The sequence below is a fragment of the Geotrypetes seraphini genome, chromosome 5 (genome assembly GCF_902459505.1).
Source record: "Geotrypetes seraphini chromosome 5, aGeoSer1.1, whole genome shotgun sequence".
In the NCBI taxonomy this organism is placed as follows: domain Eukaryota; kingdom Metazoa; phylum Chordata; class Amphibia; order Gymnophiona; family Dermophiidae; genus Geotrypetes; species Geotrypetes seraphini.
The window spans coordinates 138,793,526-138,816,012 of NC_047088.1; the positions used below are offsets into that span (position 1 = coordinate 138,793,526).

Sequence of the window (22,487 nt, forward strand, 5' to 3'; positions counted from 1 at the left end):
GCTACGGGCTGAAATCTCCAAGCCGTTTTTTTGGGGGGGGTTTTTAATGTTCAGCAGCAGCAGATGACAGCTGGGCGGACCGCCCAGCTAAAAGGCCCTAGGGAGAACACTGGAGAGGAAGGCTGATCGGCCCATAGATCAGGATGGCAACACGAGTCTATCACGGAGCCCGCGATTGATGTATTGGGCACCCCTGGTCTAGATCTTTCTCAGTTTTTAGAATCTTCTAAAGACACAATAACGAAACGTGCCACACTTTTGGTAGCTTTCAAAACAGAGTTAGAGAAACAAACTATTTTGAAATTGTATTTTACTAAAAAAACAGGCTCCGTTTTGTGGCCAAAGAATTCTTATATTTCACAATGTCTCTAAGCAGATTCAAATGAAGAGGAAGCAGTTCCTGGCACTTAGGCCTAAGACCTTAGTGGTAGGAGCAAACTTCTTCTTAAAATTTCCTTGTAAATGCCTTATTTCATATGCAAGTGATAAATATGTCTTTTTAGATCCAGTTCAAACAATATCCTAGATTTATAATTTTGATTACTTTCAACTAGGAAGGATAATTGAAGAAATGTATAGAAGTTGACGCCACATTCTGCCTACTTAGTTGTTTTCCTTTACTAAATTTATGTTGCTAAAAGAAGGTTTCTGACGGCCAGATAATGTGGGCTTGATCATTGAATGATTTTATTTTCCTTCTTGTAAATAGAACATAACATAACATAACATAAGCAGTGCCTCCGCCGGGTCAGACCACAGGTCCATCCTGCCCAGCAGTCCGCTCCCGCAGCGGCCCAAACAGGTCAAGACCTGTCTGAATCCCCAGAGGGGGTCCCCTTGCCGCCCTGGTTTCCCATTTAAGTCATAGCTTCCCATCGAAGTCCTAACCCTTCAGTCTTGCACATGCACGACCTGGTTGGGTTTCTATACCTGTGATACATCCCAGCACCTCTCTCAGTATCCCACGATCCCTTTATCCCTCAGGAATCTGTCCAATCTCTGTTTGAATCCTTGTTGAATCCTTGTACCGTACTCTGCCTGATCACTTCCTCCGGTAGCGCATTCCAAGTGTCCACGACCCTTTGGGTGAAAAAAAACTTCCTTGCATTTGTTTTGAACCTATCTCCCTTCAGTTTCTCCGAATGCCCCCTCGTACCTGTTGTCCTCTTCAGTCTGAAGAATCTGTCCCTATCCACCCTCTCCATGCCCCTCATGATCTTGAAGGTCTCTATCATATCTCCCCTGAGCCTCCTTTTTTCCAGAGAGAAGAGCCCCAGCCTATCCAACCTGTCGGCGTATGGGCAGTGTTCCAGCCCTCTTACCAGTTTGGTTGCTCTCCTTTGGACTCTCTCAAGTACCGCCATGTCCTTCTTGAGGTATGGCGACCAATATTGAACGCAGTATTCCAGATGTGGACGCACCATCGCTCGATACAATGGCATGATGACTTCCCGCGTCCTGGTTGTTATGCCCCTCTTTATGATGCCCAGCATCCTGTTGGCTTTTTTTGAGGCTGCTGCGCACTGTGCAGATGGCTTCAGTGATGCATCCACCAGCACACCCAAGTCCCTCTCAAGACCGCTGTCTCCCAACAATGCCCCCCCCAATTTGTAGTTGAACAACGGATTATTTTTCCCTATATGCATGACCTTACATTTTTCCACGTTAAAGCGCATTTGCCATTTGTTTGCCCAGTCTTCCAGCTTGTCCAGGTCCCTTTGCAGGTCCTCACACTCCTCCCTGGACCTAACTCTGCCGCACAGTTTGGTATCGTCTGCAAATTTTATAACCTTGCACTTTGCCTCCTTTTCTAGGTCATTGATGAATATGTTGAAGAGTAACGGCCCCAGCACCGATCCCTGTGGCACACCGCTCGTGACTCCCCGCCAGTCAGAATATTGTCCCTTTACTCCGACCCTCTGCAGTCTACCCGACAACCAGTGCTTGATCCATCTGTGCACATCCCCTTCCACCCCGTGGTTCCACAGCTTCCTAAGCAGCCTTTCATGTGGCACCTTGTCGAAAGCCTTTTGAAAATCGAGGTAAATGATGTCTATGGGTTCCCCATTGTCCACCCGACTGCTTATTCCCTCAAAGAAGTACAGAAGGTTTGTTAGGCATGACCTTCCCTTACAGAATCCGTGCTGGCTTGTTCTCAGTAGGCCATTTCTCTCGATGTGCTCGCAAATGCAGTCCTTGATCATAGCTTCCACCATTTTCCCTATTATTGAAGTCAGGCTCACCGGCCTGTAGTTCCTGGGGTCACCCCTCGATCCCTTTTTGAAGATGGGTGTGTCATTTGACAATTTCCAGTCCTCTGGTACCTCTCCAGTTTTCAAGGATAGGTTGCAAACATGTTGGATTGTGCCCGCTATTTCTTGTCTTAGTTCCTTCAGAACCCTTGGGTGGATCCCGTCTGGGCCCGGTGATTTGCCGCATTTTAACCTGTCTATCTGTTTGAGGACATCCTCCTTACTTACCTCTATGTGCTCCAATTTTTCAGCCTGTTCCCCACTCATGAGCTCTTCTGAGTCCGGTATATTAGATGTGTCTTCTCTCGTGAAAACCGACGAGAAGAACGTGTTCAACCTCTCAGCTACCTCTTTATCCTCCTTAATCGCTCCCTTCCTATCCCCATCGTCCAATGGCCCCACCTCCTCTCTCGCTGGTCGCTTCCCTTTAACGTAACTGAAGAATGCCTTGAAGTTTTTCGCCTCCCTGGCCAGCCCCTCTTCGTATTTCCCTTTTGCTTTTCTAACCTCTCGGTGGCATTCCTTTTGGCATTTCCTGTGCGTCTGGTGATTTTCCTCCGTTGGGTCCTTTTTCCATCTCCGGAAGGATACTTTTTTGTCATTTATTGCCCTCTTTACTTCTGTTGACATCCAAACCGGGTCCTTTGACCGCTTGTTCTTGCAGCCTTTCCTGAAACTGGGGACGTACATTCTTTGTGCTTCCTGCAGGGTGTCCCTGAATAGGGTCCAGGCGCTTCCTACAGTCTCCATCCTAAAGATGTTTCTGAGCTTCCTCCCCACCATTTTCCTCATAGCAACATAGTTCCCTTTACTGAAGTTGAGCGCAGTTGTTGCGGTCCTTCTTACTATGGGTGTCCCCCTTTCTAATGTGAATCTGATCGTGTTGTGGTCACTGTTGCCTAGTGGTCCTCCCACTTCTACCTCTCTTGCAGGCCCCCCTAATCCGTTTAGGATGAGGTCAAGAATAGCACCCCCTCGCGTCGGTTCCCTGACTAGTTGCTCCATGAAGCAGTCCCTCACAGCTTCTACAAATCTTGTTTCCCTAGTGCAGTTGGAGTGACCCGTACTCCAGTCTATCCCCGGGTAGTTGAAGTCCCCCATCACTGTTACACTTCCAGTCCCGCATTCCTGTCTCAGTTCAGTTTCCAAGTCGTGTCCGACTCCTTCTGGCGTACCAAGTGGGCGATAGTACAGCCCCAGTTTTATGCCTGCACCCTTGTTTCCTGGCAATTTGATCCATAGTGATTCCAGCCCCTCTGCCTTCGTTGCCATATCCATCCTGACCGAGTAGATAGAGTCCTTTACATATATTGCTATGCCTCCCCCCTTTTTGTGGGTCCTGTCCCTCCTGTAGAGCTTGTACCCCGGCAGCGCCACATCCCATTGATTCTCCTCTGTCCACCATGTTTCTGTAATTCCAATTATATCCAGGTCCTCCCCCTTGGCCATGACCTCTAGTTCACCCATCTTGGCCATGAGGCTTCTTGCATTTGCGTATAAGCACCGCAGGTCCCGTCGTTTTTCCTCCATCTCCGCATTTACCTGGGCCGCCTCCCCTTGAATTATGGGCAGTTCTCCTGTTTCCTGTGCTTCTGCTTTGCCATCAGCCTTTACCCTCGTAGCTTTCGGCTTCCCCACTTTCCCGCCACCCCACTTCCCCGCTTTTCCTCTGGGTTTTCTAGCCCTACCTGCCCCCTCTTGGGCTATTATCCCTTGAGCCTCAGTTTGATCCCCTTCGCCTTGTGGCACCCCTATATTGCCCTCAGCTTTCGCCCTCGTGCCACCCAGTCCCCTTGTGTCTCCATGCCCCTTAGTCTCCTCCCAGCAAGCTCCCTTTACCTGATGTTTCCCTCGCTGTCTGATCATAAGATCCACCGGTCTCTCTACTTCCTTCTTGCAGTCATCCCGTTCAGCATCTGTTCTGGATACCGTTGTCCGAAGCGTCAACATCAGATCAGCTGTCGGCTTTCCCCCTCTCCTCAGTTTAAAGCCCTCTCGATCTCCTTTCTCACATTGGCTGCCAGTAGTCTAGTCCCCGCTGTGCTCAGGTGCAGGCCGTCCCGCCGGTAGAGTTTACTCTTTCCCCAGAAGGACGTCCAGTTCCTCACAAAGTGGAAGCCCTCCTCCTGGCACCATCTCCTCAACCATGCATTCACAGCCTGGAGGTCTGCTTGTCTCTTTGCATCTGCTCTCGGTACAGGCAGGATCTCTGAGAATGCAATCCTCCGGGTACTCTGCTTCAGCTTTCGTCCCAGGACCCTGAACTGGTCAGTCAGTATGGCCATGCTGAAGTTCCTCCGGCTCACATCGTTCGTTCCGACGTGGATTATCACCGCAGTCTCCTCTGTCTCTGCTCTGTCCAGGATCCGCTCGATCCTATCAGTGATGTCTCGTGTCTTGGCCCCTGGGAGACAAGTCACTAGCCGGTCCTCCCTTCCTCCAGCTACGTGACTATCTACCTCTCTCAAGATCGAGTCTCCCACCACAATAGCAGACTTCCCTTTCCTCAGCAACCTCATCTGTCTCAGGTCCGTGTCCTTGGTGTAGTGCGGCGTCTCTCCCTCGGGGTCCCGGTGAGCCGCGGTCTCCTCCTCTTGCGTGGTTCCTCCTCTAGGTCCTTCCCTGGTTTCGCCTTGTGGATCCTGGGTCTCGTCTGCCAACATCCGTCTGTGCAGCTGCTGGTCCTGGTCCTCCACCTTCCTAAAGGCCTCATCGATGAATCTCTCGAGGTCCCTCACCTGGTCCACAATGGGGCCTGCTCCGTCTGTGTCCTTGGTTGACCAGCTCGTCTCCTCTGTGGTGCGCAGTCCCTCCAGTCCCTCCAGTTCCTGGACCCTGGCCCTCAAACTGCCAACCTCCATCCTCAGGCTTTCCAGTTCCTGACACCGACTGCATATGTACTCCCGCCTTCCCAAGGGGAGGTAGTCGTACATATTGCACTCTGTGCAGTATACCGGAAAGTACCTCTGGGATCCTGGGTCCTCCATCGTTCTCGTGAAGTGCTGATGTGCTCCTGCTGTGGGTAAGAGAAAGAGAAAAGAGAAAAAGAGAAAAGAGAAAGAGAAAAGGAAAAAAAGAGAAAAGAAGTGAATTACTTGACGTTTCTGGCTCCCTCGCAAGGCTCCTTCGCAAAGGCGCTCTCGCTAAGGCGAGCGCCTTTGCTGCTCGCCTTCGCCGCGCGCCGAACGGCTGCGCGCCGTTGGCTCCTCCCCTTTTATGGGGGGAGTTAGTCTGGTGACGTCGGGGGGTAGGCGGAGATGACTCTCGCCTCTTTCCCTCTCCGTGTACCGTCTGCCTCTCTCCCGGTCTGCTCTGCTACTCAGTTCCTCTCTCCGCTCCACTCGCCGCCCTCTCTGTCCTCTCTCCGCTTCACTGCCTCCTCCGCTCTGCCTCCATTCTCTCCTCCGCTGCCTGCTCCCTCCTCTCTCGCCCTGCTAGCCCTCTCTCCGGTTCGTTCTCCTCCCTGCACCGGCCTCGCTGTCTCCTCCGCTCTGCCCTCTGCTAGCGCTCTCCTCTAGCCGCACGTAGCCACGTGCTTACCAGGCTCAGCTCGCCCTGCAACTCCTTGGCTGGCCCAGCGCTGTGGATTCCTTCGTTGGCTCCTCCCCTTTTATGGGGGGAGTTAGTCTGGTGACGTCGGGGGGGTAGGCGGAGCTAACTCTCGCCTCTTCCCCTCTCCGTGTACCGTCTGCCTCTCTCCCGGTCTGCTCTGCTACTCAGTTCCTCTCTCCGCTCCACTCGCCGCCCTCTCTGTCCTCTCTCCGCTTCACTGCCTCCTCCGCTCTGCTTCCACTCTCTCCTCCGCTGCCTGCTCCCTCCTCTCTCGCCCTGCTAGCCCTCTCTCCAGTTCGTTCTCCTCCCTGCACCGGTCTCGCTGTCTCCTCCCCTCTGCCCTCTGCTAGCGCTCTCCTCTAGCCGCACGTAGCCACGTGCTTACCAGGCTCAGCTCGCCCTGCAACTCCTTGGCTGGCCCAGGAGTTTATGTTTATGATGTTTATGTTGATGCTGTGAATTTTCCTGAGTTTGTTATATATAATTTGTAACAAATGAATAAAAAAAATAGTAATATCATCTGCTTAAATGTATGTTTGTAAATTCAACTTAGATAGTTCTTACCCAGAGACGCCATGTAAAGGTTAAAAAGAGGAGACAATGGCGATCCATAAGTATTACTCCATGCTTGTGAATAAACTTCTTCACTGAAGACTTGGTAGGTGCAGTTTTTTAGGAAGCCCTCAATATTTGGCTAGAAATTCCAATAGCATCTAAACATTCAAGCAAAATATGGTCAACTAAATTGAACACGCTAATTAAGTCAAATTGCAAAATTAATGCACTCTTTCCAATACTGAACAAGCAAAAGATATAATCTACCAAGAAAGCTACAATTTACATGAAAACCCGATTGGGATTCATGTAAGATACCAAATTTATCTAAATAATCCAGTATCTTTATTTCAGAAAAAGGATCTCCTTTAGTGTATTTAACTTTATTCTCTCCTTTTGTCAGAGGTAAAGGATGTTATTGTCTGGGGCAACATCAGTGGTATGACCTACTTTGACCTGCACACAGCAAAGGTCTTTAATTATGATGGTGCTATTTGGAGTCCACCTACCTTTTCACAACCTGTGCTGGACATCATTTATGACAGGTACATTATTTATGCTTTTTCATTCTAATAGCAAATCTCTGAAACAGCAAGATTTATTTTACAATCTGTAGTCTAATGGGTCTTCTCAACACGTGGGCCTAGGTTCATATTTTTCTTTTGGGCATACCTGATAAGGTTAATCTCCTGATCACAGAATTTATTTTCTTTGCTGCAATAATTTTTCAGTGTTGCAGATTTTTAATATACATATTATTTTTAAATTAATATTTAACAAATAAAAGTAATTTATATTTAGTATGCATCAGTAACTATTTTTAATTTGTTACCAAAATTTATTTTTCTTGTTTCTCAGTATGGAAGGATGACTTCAAAAGTATTTTGGACATTATAAATTAGCCAGTTAATTATTCTTCCTCTTTAAGCAAGTAGGATGAAGCAGCCACACAAATTAGTGATGTTATCAGAGCGCCTTTTCAGATTTTTCTAAGCATACAAGGGAATTCCTGTACAGAGACTACCTTATAAGTCTACTCAGAACTTGCTCACCTGTCAATAACATGGATGAAATTCTCTCTCTTAGGGCTAGATGCACTAAAGTAAGCGATCGTTACCAAGCCTGTTTTCACAGCTTTAGCGACAATGGCTTTTACCGATCTGATGCACAAAATGGATTACCACGTGTTTTTCCCTCGATCGCCCCTTTTCCAATCTGGCTATGCAAATTAGCTAAAACCCCATGCAAAGTAGCCAAGCAATTTATGCACTAACATTGCTTGGCTATGCAATAAAACAGAGATTTTAGTTATTGGAAAAAACAAGTACCGTAGTTTAGACTGTGGTACCGACAGGTCTGCCTGTTTTGTTTTTTTTTCATTTTTTCAGTGGCACAGATATTTTGCGTGTGTCACACATGCAAAATATCTGTCCCATTAAAAGAAAAAAAAAAATCCTCCACCGCTGATGACGGCCCTCCCCAACAACCCCCAATGAACGCGGCACCGGGAATCTCCCCTCCACTAGAGAAAATTGGCAGGAGGGATGCCCACTCCCTCCTGCCATGCCGTCCCCCCCCCCCCAATGAGAGAAAATTGGCAGGAAGGATACCCACTCCTTCCTGCCAATGGAGGCCCCCACTGAACCATCCCTTACCCTCCTGAAAAAAAGGCAGGAGGGATGCCCACCTCCTCCTGCCAACAGAAATCCACTCTTCCTCCCCCCAAAAAGGCAGGAGGGATGCCCACTCCCTCCTGCCAATGGAGACCCCCCTCCTTTCTCCCAAAAAAAGGCAGGACGGATACCCACTCCCTCCTGCCACCGGATGCTCCCCTGAACCCCCCCCCCCCTCTCCATTCTCCTAACCACTCGTACTTTGCTAGACATTGGGAGCTGGAGAGAAGCACGTCCCTCCAGCTCCAAGCCTCGCCCTTGGAAAATGACGAGCCTTCCTCTCCCTGGTGCATCATGTAATGCACAGGGAAGAGCCTAAGGCCTCAGGCATCTGAGCCAATCAGGACGTTAGGTTTCTCCCTCTGAATCCCAAGTGAAGCACAGGTAGGGGCCTAAGGTCTGACATCTGAGCAAATCAAGACTTTAAGCCCCTCCCCATGCATCACATGGGATACAGAGGGAGGAGCATAAGGCCCTGATTTGCTCAGATGCCAGACCTTAGGCCCTTCTCTGTGTATCACATGGGCTACAAAGTGAGGATCCTTAGGCCTGTCTGAGCACAAGCTGCTGCAGCCTTGCTGGCTGTGTGAACTGAACTGTGTGAGGCATAAGTTGTTTGCTTTTGAGTTGGATTATGGCAGGGGTGTCAAACTCAAATCACATAAGGGACCGAAATCTAAAACACAGACAACGTCACGGACCTGATTTTTTATTAAAATACTTACCCTCTCCTTTGCTGATGCACAGCGTGGGCCCAAGCAGCTGTGTCAACGCTCACAGGGCTTCTGTGAGCGTTGGATCAATCGCCGCCACCAAAACCCACACTACACGCCAGTAAAGGAGGGGGTTAGTCTTAGTAGAAGTATAGGGAAACAACCTCTCCAACCCCACGCCAGCTACAAAATAAATAAAAAAGACTTTTCCTCTCTTATTCTTAGTTCACACTTGCTGTCTTAACATCAGCTCTGGCAGGATACACATTTCAAATCTGACATATTGTAATCACAAAATAGAAAATGCCTTTTTAAAATTTTCAGCAACCTATCAATTTTCCATCTTCTCTTATTCTGTAGCTCTCCTATTTCCCATCTCACTCCTTTCCCAGCCTCCTATTTCCTTCTGTCTCTCCTCCTCTCTCCTCTTGGTCCAACATTTTGCTCCCTCTCTTTTCTGTTGTTCTTCCCTCCCCCCTTGATGCTGAACAATGAGATGGAAGGGAAAAAAAAGAGATGCTATATCTCTCTCTCCCTTCCACCCCAGACCTAACATTTCTCCCTCCCTTCCATTTCCAGATCCAACTTCTCTCCCTTTCTCTTCCCAACTGCCCCCAATCCCATCTCTCCCCCTATCTGCCTGCCTCCCTCCCACCCCCCAGGTCTACCATTTCTCCCTTTCTCTTCCCAACGGTTCTCCCTTCAAGTATCTTTTTCCCTCTTTCTCCAAACTACCCCAGGTCCAACCTCTCTTCCTTCATCTCGCTGTCTTCACAGCCCAACTTGCCTTTCCCTCCGGCACCGGTCCAATGTCGCTGCCAAGCCGAGGAATCTGCTGGTCTCAGCAATTTGGCAGTGTTGTACTTGGCTTCCCCTCCTGCTTTTCACCTGCCATGGTCTGTCTCCAATGATGCATAACTTCTTGTTTTCACCCGGGTGGACCGTGGCGGACAGAAGGCATAAGAGGGAGCCACTGACAACACTGCCGAATTGCTGCTGAAGCCAGCAGACTTTCTGGCGTGACAGCGACGTCGGACCGGCACAGGAGGAAGGACACGCTGGGCTGTGAGAAGGGGAAGTTCGGGAGCATTGCCAAGGGCCACATAAAAAGGCCAGACGGGCTGGATTCGCCCCGCAGGCCTTGTGTTTGACACATGTGGATTATGGCATTTCCAGTCACTGTGTGAACTCAGAATTGTTTGGGGCAGAGTTCACTGAAGATCCTGGGTGGGATTATTGTGGGAGCTTGGTAAAAGCCATTTGATAAAAGATAGTGAACTCAGCAATTTTCTGTCCTAATTCTCTGGAATTGGGAAGTTGCCTAGCCACAACCAGGCAGCACTAGTGGACTGGAATGAATTGTATTTGCACTTGTGAAATTGAGTTTGGTGTATTTTGTTTTTGGAATTTTTGCAAAGGGCCTGGTGAAGAAAAGGACTGTGCTGCTCCTAAGTCCAGGTACCTGTGTAGCGGTTGTCTCAAACTCAAACCCTTTGCAGGGCCACATTTTGGATTTGTAGGTACTTAGAGGGCCTCAGAAAAAAATACAGTAAAACCTTGGATTACAAGTAACTTGGTTTGCAAGTGTTTTGCAAGACAAGCAAAACATTTGATTAAATTGTAACTTGCTTTACAAGCAATGTCTTGCAATACAAGTACATACAGTATACACATGCCACATCACAACTGAGCTGATGGTTCTTCTCTCTCTGACACTGCAAGAGTGTAGTGACTGTTCTAAACAAGCAAAGTCTTGCAATAGGAGTACATATAGTATACACGCGTCACATCATCAGAACTCAGCCGATGGTTCTTCTCTCTCTGACACTGCAGGAGTGTAGTGACTGTTCTAAATGAGCGAGGTCTTGCAATACAAGTACGTATAGTATTTTGTATTAAAGTTTTTGGTGGAATGATTTGTTTGAGTTTCCATTATTTCCTATGGGAAAATTTGCTTTGATATACAAGTGCTTTGGACAGTTGACCGAGAGAGAGAATCGATGGTTCGGAAATCGGTATACCCAGAGGATACCTTGCAGGATGATAGAGGGGAAGACTCACCAGAAGATACCATGCAGGAAGGTAGAGGGGAAGATTCACCAGAGGACACCGTGCAGGAAGATATAGGGGAAGACCCACCAGATCACAAGCAAGACAGATTGAAAGGGACACAAGAGGGAAGGAAATGCAAGAAAGCAACAGGTCATAAACTCAAGTGTATGTACACGAATGCAAGGAGCCTAAGGAATAAGATGGGTGAATTAAAAGCTATGGCACAAAAAGATATCGGCATCACGGAAACATGGTGGACAGAGGAAAATGTCTGGGACACTGTTCTACCAGGATATAAACTATATCACAGAGACAGAGTGGCTCAAAAAGGTGGGGGCATTGCCATATACGTCAAAGAGGGAATTGAATCTACTGGAGAAAACACACCACAACTGACGGATAAGTTAGAGTCTCTATGGGTCAAATTCCGGGAACAAATGGACTGGAAATGAAGATTGACATCTACTACCGACCCCCAGGGCAGTCCGAATCAATTGATGGAGAAATGATTGACGAGATTAAACGCAACTGCAAGGGAGGCAACGCAGTTATCATGGATGACTTCAACTATCCGGGGATAGACTGGAACCTAGGCATCTCCAGCTGCGCTAGGGAGACCAAGTTCCTGGATGCTGTGGACGATTGCTTCCTGGAACAACTTGTAAAAGAAAATACAAGAGGAAATGCAATTCTGGACTTAATTCTAAATGGACTGCGAGGACCGGCACAAGGTGTAGAAGTAGAAGGGACGCTGGGAAGCAGTGATCACAACATAATTAGCATCGACCTGGATGCAGGGGAGAAACATCGGTCCAGAATGATGGCCATAGCGCTAAACTTCCGAAAAGAGAATTACGAAGGGATGAGACTCATGGTGGGGAAGAAGATTGAGAAGAGGATAAGCACTATGAAAACGCTACAGCAAGCTTGGTCTCTTTTTAAGGACAGTCACTGAGGCGCAAAATCTATATATATCGCGTATCAAAAAAGAATCCAAGAGGAAAAAGAACAAAGAACCGGCGTGGCTCACTGTAGAGGTGAAGGAAGTGATCAGAAACAAGAAATCTTCATTTAAGGAATGGAAAAGGTCAAAAACGGATGAAAACTGAAATAAGCACAAACAACATTAGCGCAGGTGCCATAAGGCGGTATAAGGGGCTAAAAGAAACTACGAGGAAAAAATAGCCAAGGAGGCAAAAAACTTCAAGCCGTTCTTTCAATATATTAAGGGGAAACGACCCGCGAAGTAAGCGATGGGACCGTTGGATGACCATGGAATAAAAGGAGTGCTAAAGGAGGACAAAGAAATCGCAGACAAACTGAATTACATTTTTTGCGTCCGTATTTACTGAAGAGGATATACACAGCATATCAGACTATATGCTGGAAATGAAGATGGGAAACTGACAAAGTTGACGGTCAGTCTAGAAGAGGTATGCAGGCAGATTGATAGGCTTAAGAGTGATAAATCCCCGGGACCAGATGGCATCCATCCGAGGGTCATCAAGGAACTGCTTCAACTGATAGCCAACCTGTCGATCAAATCGGGAAAGATTCCGGAGGACTGGAAGGTGGTGAATGTTACGCCGATCTTCAAAAAAGGTTTGAGGGGAGATCCAGGAAACTACAGACCGGTGAGTCTGAACTCGGTACCGGGAAAGATGGTAGAAGTGCTTCTACCACTGATAAAGGACCGCATCATTGATCACCTTGACGGACAGCCAGCACGGTTTCAGCAAAGGCAGATCTTGCCTGATGAACTTGCTGCACTTCTTCGAGGGAGTAAATAGACAAGGGCGACCCGGTTGACATTGTATATCTGGATTTTCAGAAGGCGTTCGACAAGGTTCCACATCAACGACTACTTTGTAAAATTGCAAGCCATGGAATCGAGAGAGAAATACTCACGTAGATTAAAAACTGGCTGGAGCATAGGAAACAGAGAGTGGGGGTAAATGGACAATACTCGGACTGGAAGAGTGTCATCAGTGGGGTGCCAGAGGGCTCGATGCTTAGACCTGTGCTCTTCAACATCTTTATAAATAATCTGGACATTGGTACGACGAGTGAGGTGATTAAATTTGCGGATGATACAAAGTTATTCAGAGTAGTGAAGACACAGAGGGATTGCAAAGATCTACAAAGTGACATAATCAAGCTCGAGAAATGGGCATAGACATGGCAAATGAGGTTCAACGTGGATAAGTGCAAAGTGATGCATGTCAGTAACAAAAATCTCATGCACGAATACAGGATATCCGGGGCGGTACTTGGAGAGACCTCCCAGGAAAGAGACTTGGGAGTTCTGATCGACAATTCAATGAAGCCGTCTGTACAATGCGTGGTGGTGGCAAAAAGGGCGAACAGAATGCTAGGAATGATAAAGAAGGGGATCATGAAAAGATCGGAGAAGGTTTTCATGCCGTTGTACCGGGCCATGGTGCGCCCTCACCTGGAGTACTGCGTCCAGCACTGGTCGCCGTACATGAAGAAGGACACGGTGCTACTTGAAAGGGTCCAGAGAAGAGTGACTAACAAGGTTAAGGGGCTGGAGGAGTTACCGTACAGTGAGAGATTGGAGAAACTGGGCCTCTTCTCCCTTGAAAAGAGGAGACTGAGAGGAGACATGATTGAAACATTCCAAATACTGAAGGGTATAGACTTAGTAGATAAAGACAGACTCTCCAAGGTAGGGAGAACGAGAGGGCACTCTCTAAAGTTGAAAGGGGATAGATTCCGTATGAACATAAGGAAGTTCTTCTTCACCCAGAGAGTGGTAGAAAACTGGAACGCTCTTCCGGAGTCTGTCATAGGGGAACACACCCTCCAGGGATTCAAGACTAAGCTGGACAAGTTCCTGCTAAACTTGGACGTATGCAGGTGAGGCTGGACTCATTTAGAGCACTGGTCTTTGACTTGGGAACCGCCGTGTGAGCGGACTGCCGGGCAGGTTGGACCACTGGTCTGACACAGCAGCGGCAATTCTTATGTTCGCATTGTCAGCATAGCTATTGCTAGCATTCAGCATTTTCAGTTGGCAGAACTAATGTCAGCAAAGGCCTATGGGAAATTATCTGACTCTGGAATGTTGATGCAGAATTCTGTGCTCCTGGACAGAATTCACATACATTAAGCATCCAGCCAGACTGGATTGTTTATCAAGAAGATAGGCTGCTTGAATGGGACAAAGAAGCCAGAGACTAATCCCATCTACAATGCCTGCAAGTATCACACCTTCCTTATCAATTAAATTAACTATTGTTTCAAACAGTTTACAAATTCTAAACAGAAAGATACTGGGACATACAATAGTTTCTATATTCAGAATAAGATTCCAAGCTATAAAAGTCTTCTCTCTGCAACACACATGCAGATCTCTCTTTCTCTGTCTATCCTTCTCTTTATCTATGGAACCCGAAACTTAGACCATCACCCCATCCCCCTTTCTCTCTCTCTGGCTCTCCTTAGAACTTCAGACTCTCTGTCTCTTTGCCTCTGAATTCTGTAAGGCAGTGAAACTGCTTTGCTCTCTCCTTAATTGTAATGCTTAATTGTAATGCTTATAAATATTGCTTTCCTGTAAGCCTATTTCTATAATATATTCTTTATGCAATCATTCTGGCTGTGTTTCTTATTTGAGTCTACTTCCTGGTGAATTCTTCAGTGAGGGAACTGAACCTGGGACCTGGCGTGTGTAAGGGCGCCTCTAATATAACCCCACCAACCTAATATTGTGGGGGCCACACTAACAATCCTTACAGTCACGAGTGGTGTTCCACAGGGGTCAGTGCTCGGACCGCTACTATTCAATATATTTATAAATGACATCGAAACAGGAACGAAGTGCGAAATAATAAAATTTGCAGACGACACCAAACTATTTAGTGGTGCTCGGACTAAAGAGGACTGCGAAGAATTACAAAGGGGCCTGAACAAGCTAGGGGAGTGGGCGACGAGATGGCAGATGAAGTTCAATGTAGAGAAATGTAAAGTATTGCATGTAGGAAGCAAAAACCCGAGGAACAGCTATACGATGGGAGGGATGTTATTATGTGAGAGTTCCCAGGAAAGGGACTTGGGGGTAATAGTGGATAAGACAATGAAGCCATTGGCACAGTGCGCAGCGGCCGCTAAGAGAGCGAATAGAATGCTAGGTATAATCAAAAAGGGTATTACAACCAGATCAAAAGAAGTTATCCTGCCGTTGTATCGAGCGATGGTGCGTCCGCATCTGAAGTACTGCGTCCAATATTGGTCGCCGTACCTCAAGAAGGATATGGCGATACTCGAGAGGGTTCAGAGGAGAGCGACACGTTTGATAAAGGGTATGGAAAACCTTTCATACACTGAGAGACTGGAGAAACTGGGGCTCTTTTCCCTGGAGAAGAGGAGAACTAGAGGGGATATGATAGAGACTTACAAGATTATGAAGGGTATAGAGAAAGTAGAGAGGAACAGGTTCTTCAAACTTTCGAAAACTACAAGAACAAGAGGGCATTCGTAAAAGCTGAAAGGGGACAGATTCAAGAGGGTGTGATAGGACAGAGTACGGTACTAGGGTTCAAAAAGTGATTGGACAATTTTCTGAAGGAAAAGGGGATAGAGGGGTACAGATAGAGGACTACTACACAGGTTCTGGACATGATGGGCCGCCGTGCAAGCGGACTGCTGGGCACGATGGACCTCTGGTCTGACCCAGCAGAGGCACTTCTTATGTTCTTTACATTAAGACTATATATTATAATCTATTAGTACCTGTACAGTGTAACACACCTGCCACAGGTGAGTAATTTCACTTTCTCTGTGTACAGGACAGCTATATTATTACATATATTAAATAACATAAATTATTCAAAACAGATTTTTCTAGAAGTTGGGAAATCTAGATCTCCTTCTATATATTTTTTTCCCAGATAAATATTCTCTTTTCCTTTTAAGTATTTAAAAATCTGTTTCATATCACTCATATCTTCAGCCTTTGAATCTTCTCATTCACCACACCACAAGTTGAAGCTGGAGAGCAGCTGGTTTCATCAAAAGAGAAAAGTGAGGCAGCACTAGTCTGGCAGAGTTAAGAACGCTCTGGTAGCTGTGGAGGTTGCATGCTGCCCGACCGAGAAAACGGAAAACTTTCTCTGCAAATGTGCCACATGCAAAAAGGAAGAGTAGTGTGAGGGCACTTACCTCCTCAACCCTCTCATCTGCCCTTCTACAGCGCACACTAGAGCATTACCTGCCAGTGGTTTGCTTTGGAACGGACGATTTGACTCCTGCTGCAAGAATGAGTAGAGAGGGCTCACTCTCGCTGGGACAGGAGACCTCACTCTCACCTGCACTGGATGTCCTGCCTACCTGTCCAGCCGAGGCAGCTGCCCTGGAAGTGGAAGGAAGAGGAGCAGAGAGTGCACCCGACCCAACCATGGAGGAAGGATTCACGGCAGATGAGCTTCTGCCAATGCAGATCAGCATTGGGGAGTTTTCCCCTATCAGAGAAGATACTTTAGCTGCAATCTTCAAGATGCTCCAGAAATTGGATATCGCTACGATGAAGACAGCTGAAGAGGTAAAGGCTCTTGGAGCCAAATTAGATAATATAACTAAAACTTTTGAACAGTCAAATATTGAAATTAAAAATCAAATTGGAAAACTACAAAATGAGGTCCAATCAATACAAGCTTATAAAACAGCTGCAATAAAGGATAGCAAATTCTTACATCAGAAAATAGAGAATATCGAAAACTGCAATCGCAGGCTGAATGTGAGAATTCTGAACTTTCCTAAGTCTCCAGGGATTTCTCCTTATGAGATGTTTAAAAAAATATGTTAGAAGTTTTGAAATATTCCTCAGAATTTATTCCCCCATTAAACAAGATTTATTATCTTCCATAGTCCGCAAAAAAAAGTCCCAGGAGGTTATGGAAGGGGAAAATATGCAATCTTCACAAATAGATGTTAAAAATATATCCGCTATCCTGATTCAACATTGAGAACATTATTGGTATCCTTCGTATTTCAACAAGACTTGGACTCATTTCTGAAATTATATTAAGTTTTCTAAAAATTTGTTTTATAGCAAGAGAATATGGGCATACTTAGATGTAACAAAGGTAACCCAGGAAAGAAGGAAACAGTTTCTTTCTTTAAGACAAGAAGTAATATCACTGGGAGCATCTTTCCTATTAGCTTGCCATTGTAAATGTATTGTGAAGTATGCCCAAATTAAGTATGTATTTTTTCTTCCTGATCAGTTAAAATCCTTTCTGGAGCTGAAAAAGATAGCCTGAAATTGACACAGTAAATTATAAGAAAGCAAACTTGTGTTATAGCCTTTCCTAATTTGCCTTATTGTTTAAGGAACTTACTTCTCATATATTCTGGCCTAAACTCCCTATTTGTTAAATTGTGGTCTAAGGAAGGATATACAATTATTCCACTTTTAATTTTTGTTTAAAATGATAAATTGGTAAATTTTATTTTTACTGTATTTCTTACACAAGAAGTTTTATTTTCTTGTACTTGTTGTTGAAAATTATAAATAAAGGGGAAAAAAAGAGAAAAGTGCCTCTGCCAATGCTGTCCTGTCTGCCTACAATGCAGCTCCAGCCACACTTTTTAGCCACTTTTTGTTGACTTTTTGGTAGAGATTTTGTGGTCTTTTTTTATTAAGCATTTGCAGCTAATGCATGGTTTAGTGGCCTGTAGCAGCTAATGCTTATCATCTCAAAATAGATTATTGTAACTCCTTATATCAGGGAATCTGGCAGAAAGACATTAGGCGCCTACAGTTAATACAAAATACTGCCATCAAAGTGATTACAAACTCTGGAAAATACAAACACATTACCCCTCTTCTAAAAAAATCCCACTGGCTTCCAGTCCAATACAGGATAACCTATAAGATTGCCCTTTTAATATTCAAAACTAAAAAACTGGCATTCCTCGATAAAAATCTTATACCTTATGAATCTAATAGATCCTTAAGATGCTCTGGGCAACATCTACTCTGGGTTCCTTCTTTAAAAATAATAAATACCCATAGAACAACAATATTTTCAGTTGCTGTACCCACACTCTGGAATGCATTACCCACTTATCTTCAGGTAGAGCAAAACTTTAAAGGCGCTTTAAAAAGCTTCCTATTTACTGATGCCTTCGGCTAACTATGCTACTATTCTTTTCTTATTGAACCCCTTAGTCCTTTTGTTTTTTCCCATATATGTTCTCTTTCCTGTTTTTATTGGAGTTCTCCCCCCTATCCTTCTTGTTCTATTACATTTACTTTGTGTTTTTTTTTGTCTGAGTATATTTCATCTGTTTAATATTGTTGTTTTTAATTCTGATTTTACCCCTATTTTATTGTTGTAAAACGCTTAGTATTTTAATAAGTATTCAATCAAATTTACAATAAACTTGGAAACTTGTTAACCTGTTTTGTAGTAAAAACTCCCTTAACGAGCATTAAGTTGTGCGTTAATGGAGATTGTGATTAGGAGGTATTACTAAGTGGAGGATGGGTGGGAATGGGCATATGTGCTTTGCTGCAGTAATGGGACCTTTTACTAAAGATTAGTTCATATTATGTGCCATAGGACCCATTTTATTCCTATGGGTCTTGCTGCAGATAACGTGAGCTAATCTTTAGTAAAAGACTCCCAAGTGCACTACAGTTATTGCGCACTGACTAACATGCTGTTAGCACAAAGTAACTCACTGTCCCCTAAATAGAATAAGCTCTGTGCTTCTGCGGTAATAGCCACTGGTCCTGCACATTGTTGTCAACTTTAACACATGGTCAAAATGTGAAAAACTGGGAATATTCCTTCTTGCTGCCTCATTAGTTTTGGGCTTGCCACACATAAAAATCCTGTGTTACAGTACGTTAAGCCAAACTTAATACAATTCAGTAAAATAAAAGCCCCTTATTATTGAAATGTATTTTAAAGGCGCAGTTAGTAAATTTTCATTCTCAGAGTAATTTTTGTTAACTTATTAATTCATCCCTAAGGGAAATTTCAAACTGCTCATTCAATTTAAAATTTATTTCATTTTTCAGATTTTTACAACATAATGAAAATTTAACACATTTGGAAAACTTAAAACAGGAAAAGTAGATGATTAATTATAGGACTCATTTTTAGAGGAGAAAAACTTACAAGATGTGAAAGAAACAGTACATACCAGCCTGTAGGACAGCTTCAGATGTTATGGCCAGTCCTATTAGAGCAGCAAGCTGGAGTAGCCTAGTGGTTGGTGTAATGAACTGCAGAGAAGGGGACCCAGGCCCATATCTCACTCTAACTAGTAAACTTGTGGTGAAAATTATGAGCCCTCTAACTTTAAACAATTTTTATTGATGAAAGAGAGCATAGAAATATATATAACAGTGTTCTCCCCAGAAATTTTTTCCAGCTGGGTGGTATGAAAAAGTAGCCGGGTGGGGCGGGAGGGGGAAATTTGGTGGTGGGGAAAATTAAGGGCTCCTTTTACTAGGCTTCAATAGCGTTTTTAGCACATGCAGAATTGCCGCGCTACACGGCTAGAACTAACGCCAGCTCAATGCTGGCATTAGCGTCTAGCACGTGCGGCAATTCTGCGCGAGCTAAGCACACGATAAAACTGCTATTGTAGCTTAGTAAAAGGAGCCCTAAATGTGTACTATTTGTATTAGTTAATTATTATTAGTTATTTTTCAATGCTCAATATGACTGCCTTTGTTAAGGTTTGACACTTGTTCCATAATTTTTTATTAAATTTAAGAAGTATCCAATTCTAGAAGTGAATAATTAGATATTTGCCCTCTTTCAAATGGTATAGAGCAGCGTCTCTCAAACTTTTTTAACTCCAGCACATTAAACAGAGCAAATGTTTTTTGAGGCACACTAAATGCAGCAAATGTTTTTCATGGCTGGAAAAAATTTCTCGGGAGAACACTGTTGCTGTTAGTTTTCAAGGTCCAATCACGTCAAAGAATGATGCTTATCTGGGCAGTTGTATAATAAAAAGAATGGATAAGATAACATGAGAAGTGAAATTGTCATGAATCAGAGGGATACATACCCTGTAGGTCCTAAAAGCAGGCTTGTGGATTAGATATAAACTATAAAGGCAGTGGTGTACCTAGCATATGTGACACCCGAGGCCCATCATTTTTTGACACCCCCCCATCTGTATGAAAAACATGATTTTTAGTAACAATCCACACATCACACAAGAGTGTGCCTAGGAAAAGGCAGTATCTTACATATTGCAGTGAGCAGTACATCAATATACCCATTGTAAAACTAAACAAGCCAGACTAGTACAGATCAATCCTACACAGTCAATCCTAACTGAAAACCATGTCTTTTGAACACACAGAACACAGAAAACACCTTCGCCTAGTATGGAATATGTAATCACAAACTAACCCCTCTCCCTTTTACAAAACTGTAATGTGGTTTTTAGCCATGATGGTAACATAGAATTCTGAGCAATTACTAACATGACCAGTTCTAAAAAAACACTCTACAGTTTTGTAAAAGGGGGATAAAATAGAAAAACATAGACAAAGGTTAAATTGAACCACTAAGAAGCTGAACTCTGCATACAATGTAACACCACAGAAACAGTGATGCATCTCCCCTAAAGCAAAAAAATAAATAAATATAATTTTTATTCCAGGACAAGCAGGCAGCATATTCTTGACTGATGGGTGACGGCACCGACGGAGCCCCGGTACGGACAATTTTAGAGTGATTGCACTCTAAGAACTTGGAAAGTTCTGGTAGGCCGCACCGCGCACGCGCGAGTGCCTTCCCGCCCGACAGAGGCACGCGGTCCCCAGTTTCTTAGTTTCCGTGGAGCTAAGAAGACGCGTTTCTCTCAACGGCTTCTGCTTTCCTCATAGTCTTGTCACTCTCTTCCTTTCATCCACTGTCTACCCTCTCTCTCTGCCCCTTCTATATATGGCATCTTCTCTCCTTGTATTCCCTTTCCATCTCTCCCTTCACCCCTTCACCTCTATTATTCTGGCATCCATCTTCTTCCCTTCCCTCCTCCAATGGTCTGTAATCTCTCTCCTCTTCTTTCCTTCCCTCCACCACACCCCCATGGTCTGGCATTTCACTCTCTCCTCTCCCTTCCCCCCACTTCCATCAGCATCTGCCCCCTTTCTTTCCCTCCAACCCAATTCCATCCAATATCCTTCCTCCTTATGTCTCTTTCTCCTTTCCCTACACACCAATTCCATCAGCATCTGCTCCCTTTCTCTCCCTCCACCACCCTTCCATACCACCCTGACCCCCTTTTTCTCCCTCCACTACCCTTCTATGCTCCTCTCTCCTTCCAAACCAGCAAGGTCCATTATGACTGCTTCTGTTGCCTCTGCCTCTGGAAGATGTAAATGACGTTGGAGGGGGTGGGCTGGCAGAAGCAGGGAGTTGCGGCAAGGTTCCGCAATGACTGCAGCTGCCGATCCACCCCTTCTGACGTCACTTACGTCTTCTGGAGGAAGAGGCGGCAAATGTAGTCATCGCGGAACCTTCCTGCACTTCAGTGCGGCTGCCGACTGCTTCAAAATAAGTACGGCAGCCGCACTGAGGTGCAGGTGCCATTAGAGCAGCTCGGAAGGTTTTGGATCCAGCCGGCTGTGTACCCCCTAGGGCTGGCAGCCGGGGCGGTCTGCCACTGTATGAGGGGACAAAAAATAATAAAAAGAATGGATACCTTGACCGATTTAGACATGTCATACAATTATAACCACAAAAATATGTCATAAAATGTAATTCTAAACTCAAAAGACTCCAGACGAAAAGCAGACTACAGAAAGGAAACCAGAAAAGACCATACCCATAGTACTAAGATTCAAATGCTAAAATCGGACATGTCCATTATGAAGAGACGTGTGGATCACTGCTAATTATAATGAGTGAGTCTTTAAAATATGAGACGGTAACGGATAGCCAGACGTGGTGGATAGAAGTGATAAATACTGGAGCCAAAACCAGAGCACCATGATGAAACTTGAATGGAAATATGGATACCTATTTATACTTTTGAGTAAAATTGCGATGCGAACATGTCATAAAAAAGAATAATGTGTAAACTAAAAACCAAGAACAACATATTGTAACACCGAACTCAGAATTAATGAAATAACATGCTAAAAAATTACCCCCCCCCCTAAAATAGGGCATATATATACTTAAAATGATGGCTGGTTACAAACAGTATGTCTAGACTATATAGACCTAAACAGGGCAAAAGTAAACGTATGGGAAATGAACAGCTGACAATACAGAGTGTATCTTGAAAACATAAGCCGATACTAGCTCAAAGACAAGCTGACCGGGTAGATGAAAAGTGAAACCTGGGAAAGATCTAAATTATTGTTCAAATGAGCTTCTATTAAAACCAAAGAATAAAACCACAGCACTCAGGAAAGTAAAAAAGGGAGAGTAAAATGGACTTACCGAAAAGGTCTCTGCACTGATGAGATAAACTCGTGCGCAGAATAAATGTGAATACGCGACAGTGGGGCTATGATATTTGATCCGTTGAAAGAGGCGCCAAAAAAGTGTCGGCAATGGATTGCATGCACACTGATAGGGGAGGGGCATCGGGCTGTTAAAAAAGGCTGCTTTAATAAATAAATGAAAATACTGGTGAAAAACTAAATAAAAACCAAAACCATGATAAAATGCCGAACCTGA

General features: G+C 44.9%; 1 protein-coding gene across 7 annotated transcripts in view; it reads left to right on the plus strand.

Moving 5' to 3' along the window:
* Positions 1 to 22,487, plus strand: part of MDH1B (malate dehydrogenase 1B) — a 183,539-nt gene that overhangs the window by 110,906 nt on the left and 50,146 nt on the right. For all 7 annotated transcript variants that reach the window (XM_033946233.1, XM_033946232.1, XM_033946235.1 and 4 more), the window contains one exon: positions 6,763 to 6,904. In XM_033946233.1, coding sequence (XP_033802124.1) covers positions 6,763 to 6,904 — 142 coding nt within the window. The remainder of the gene's footprint in view (positions 1 to 6,762; positions 6,905 to 22,487) is intronic.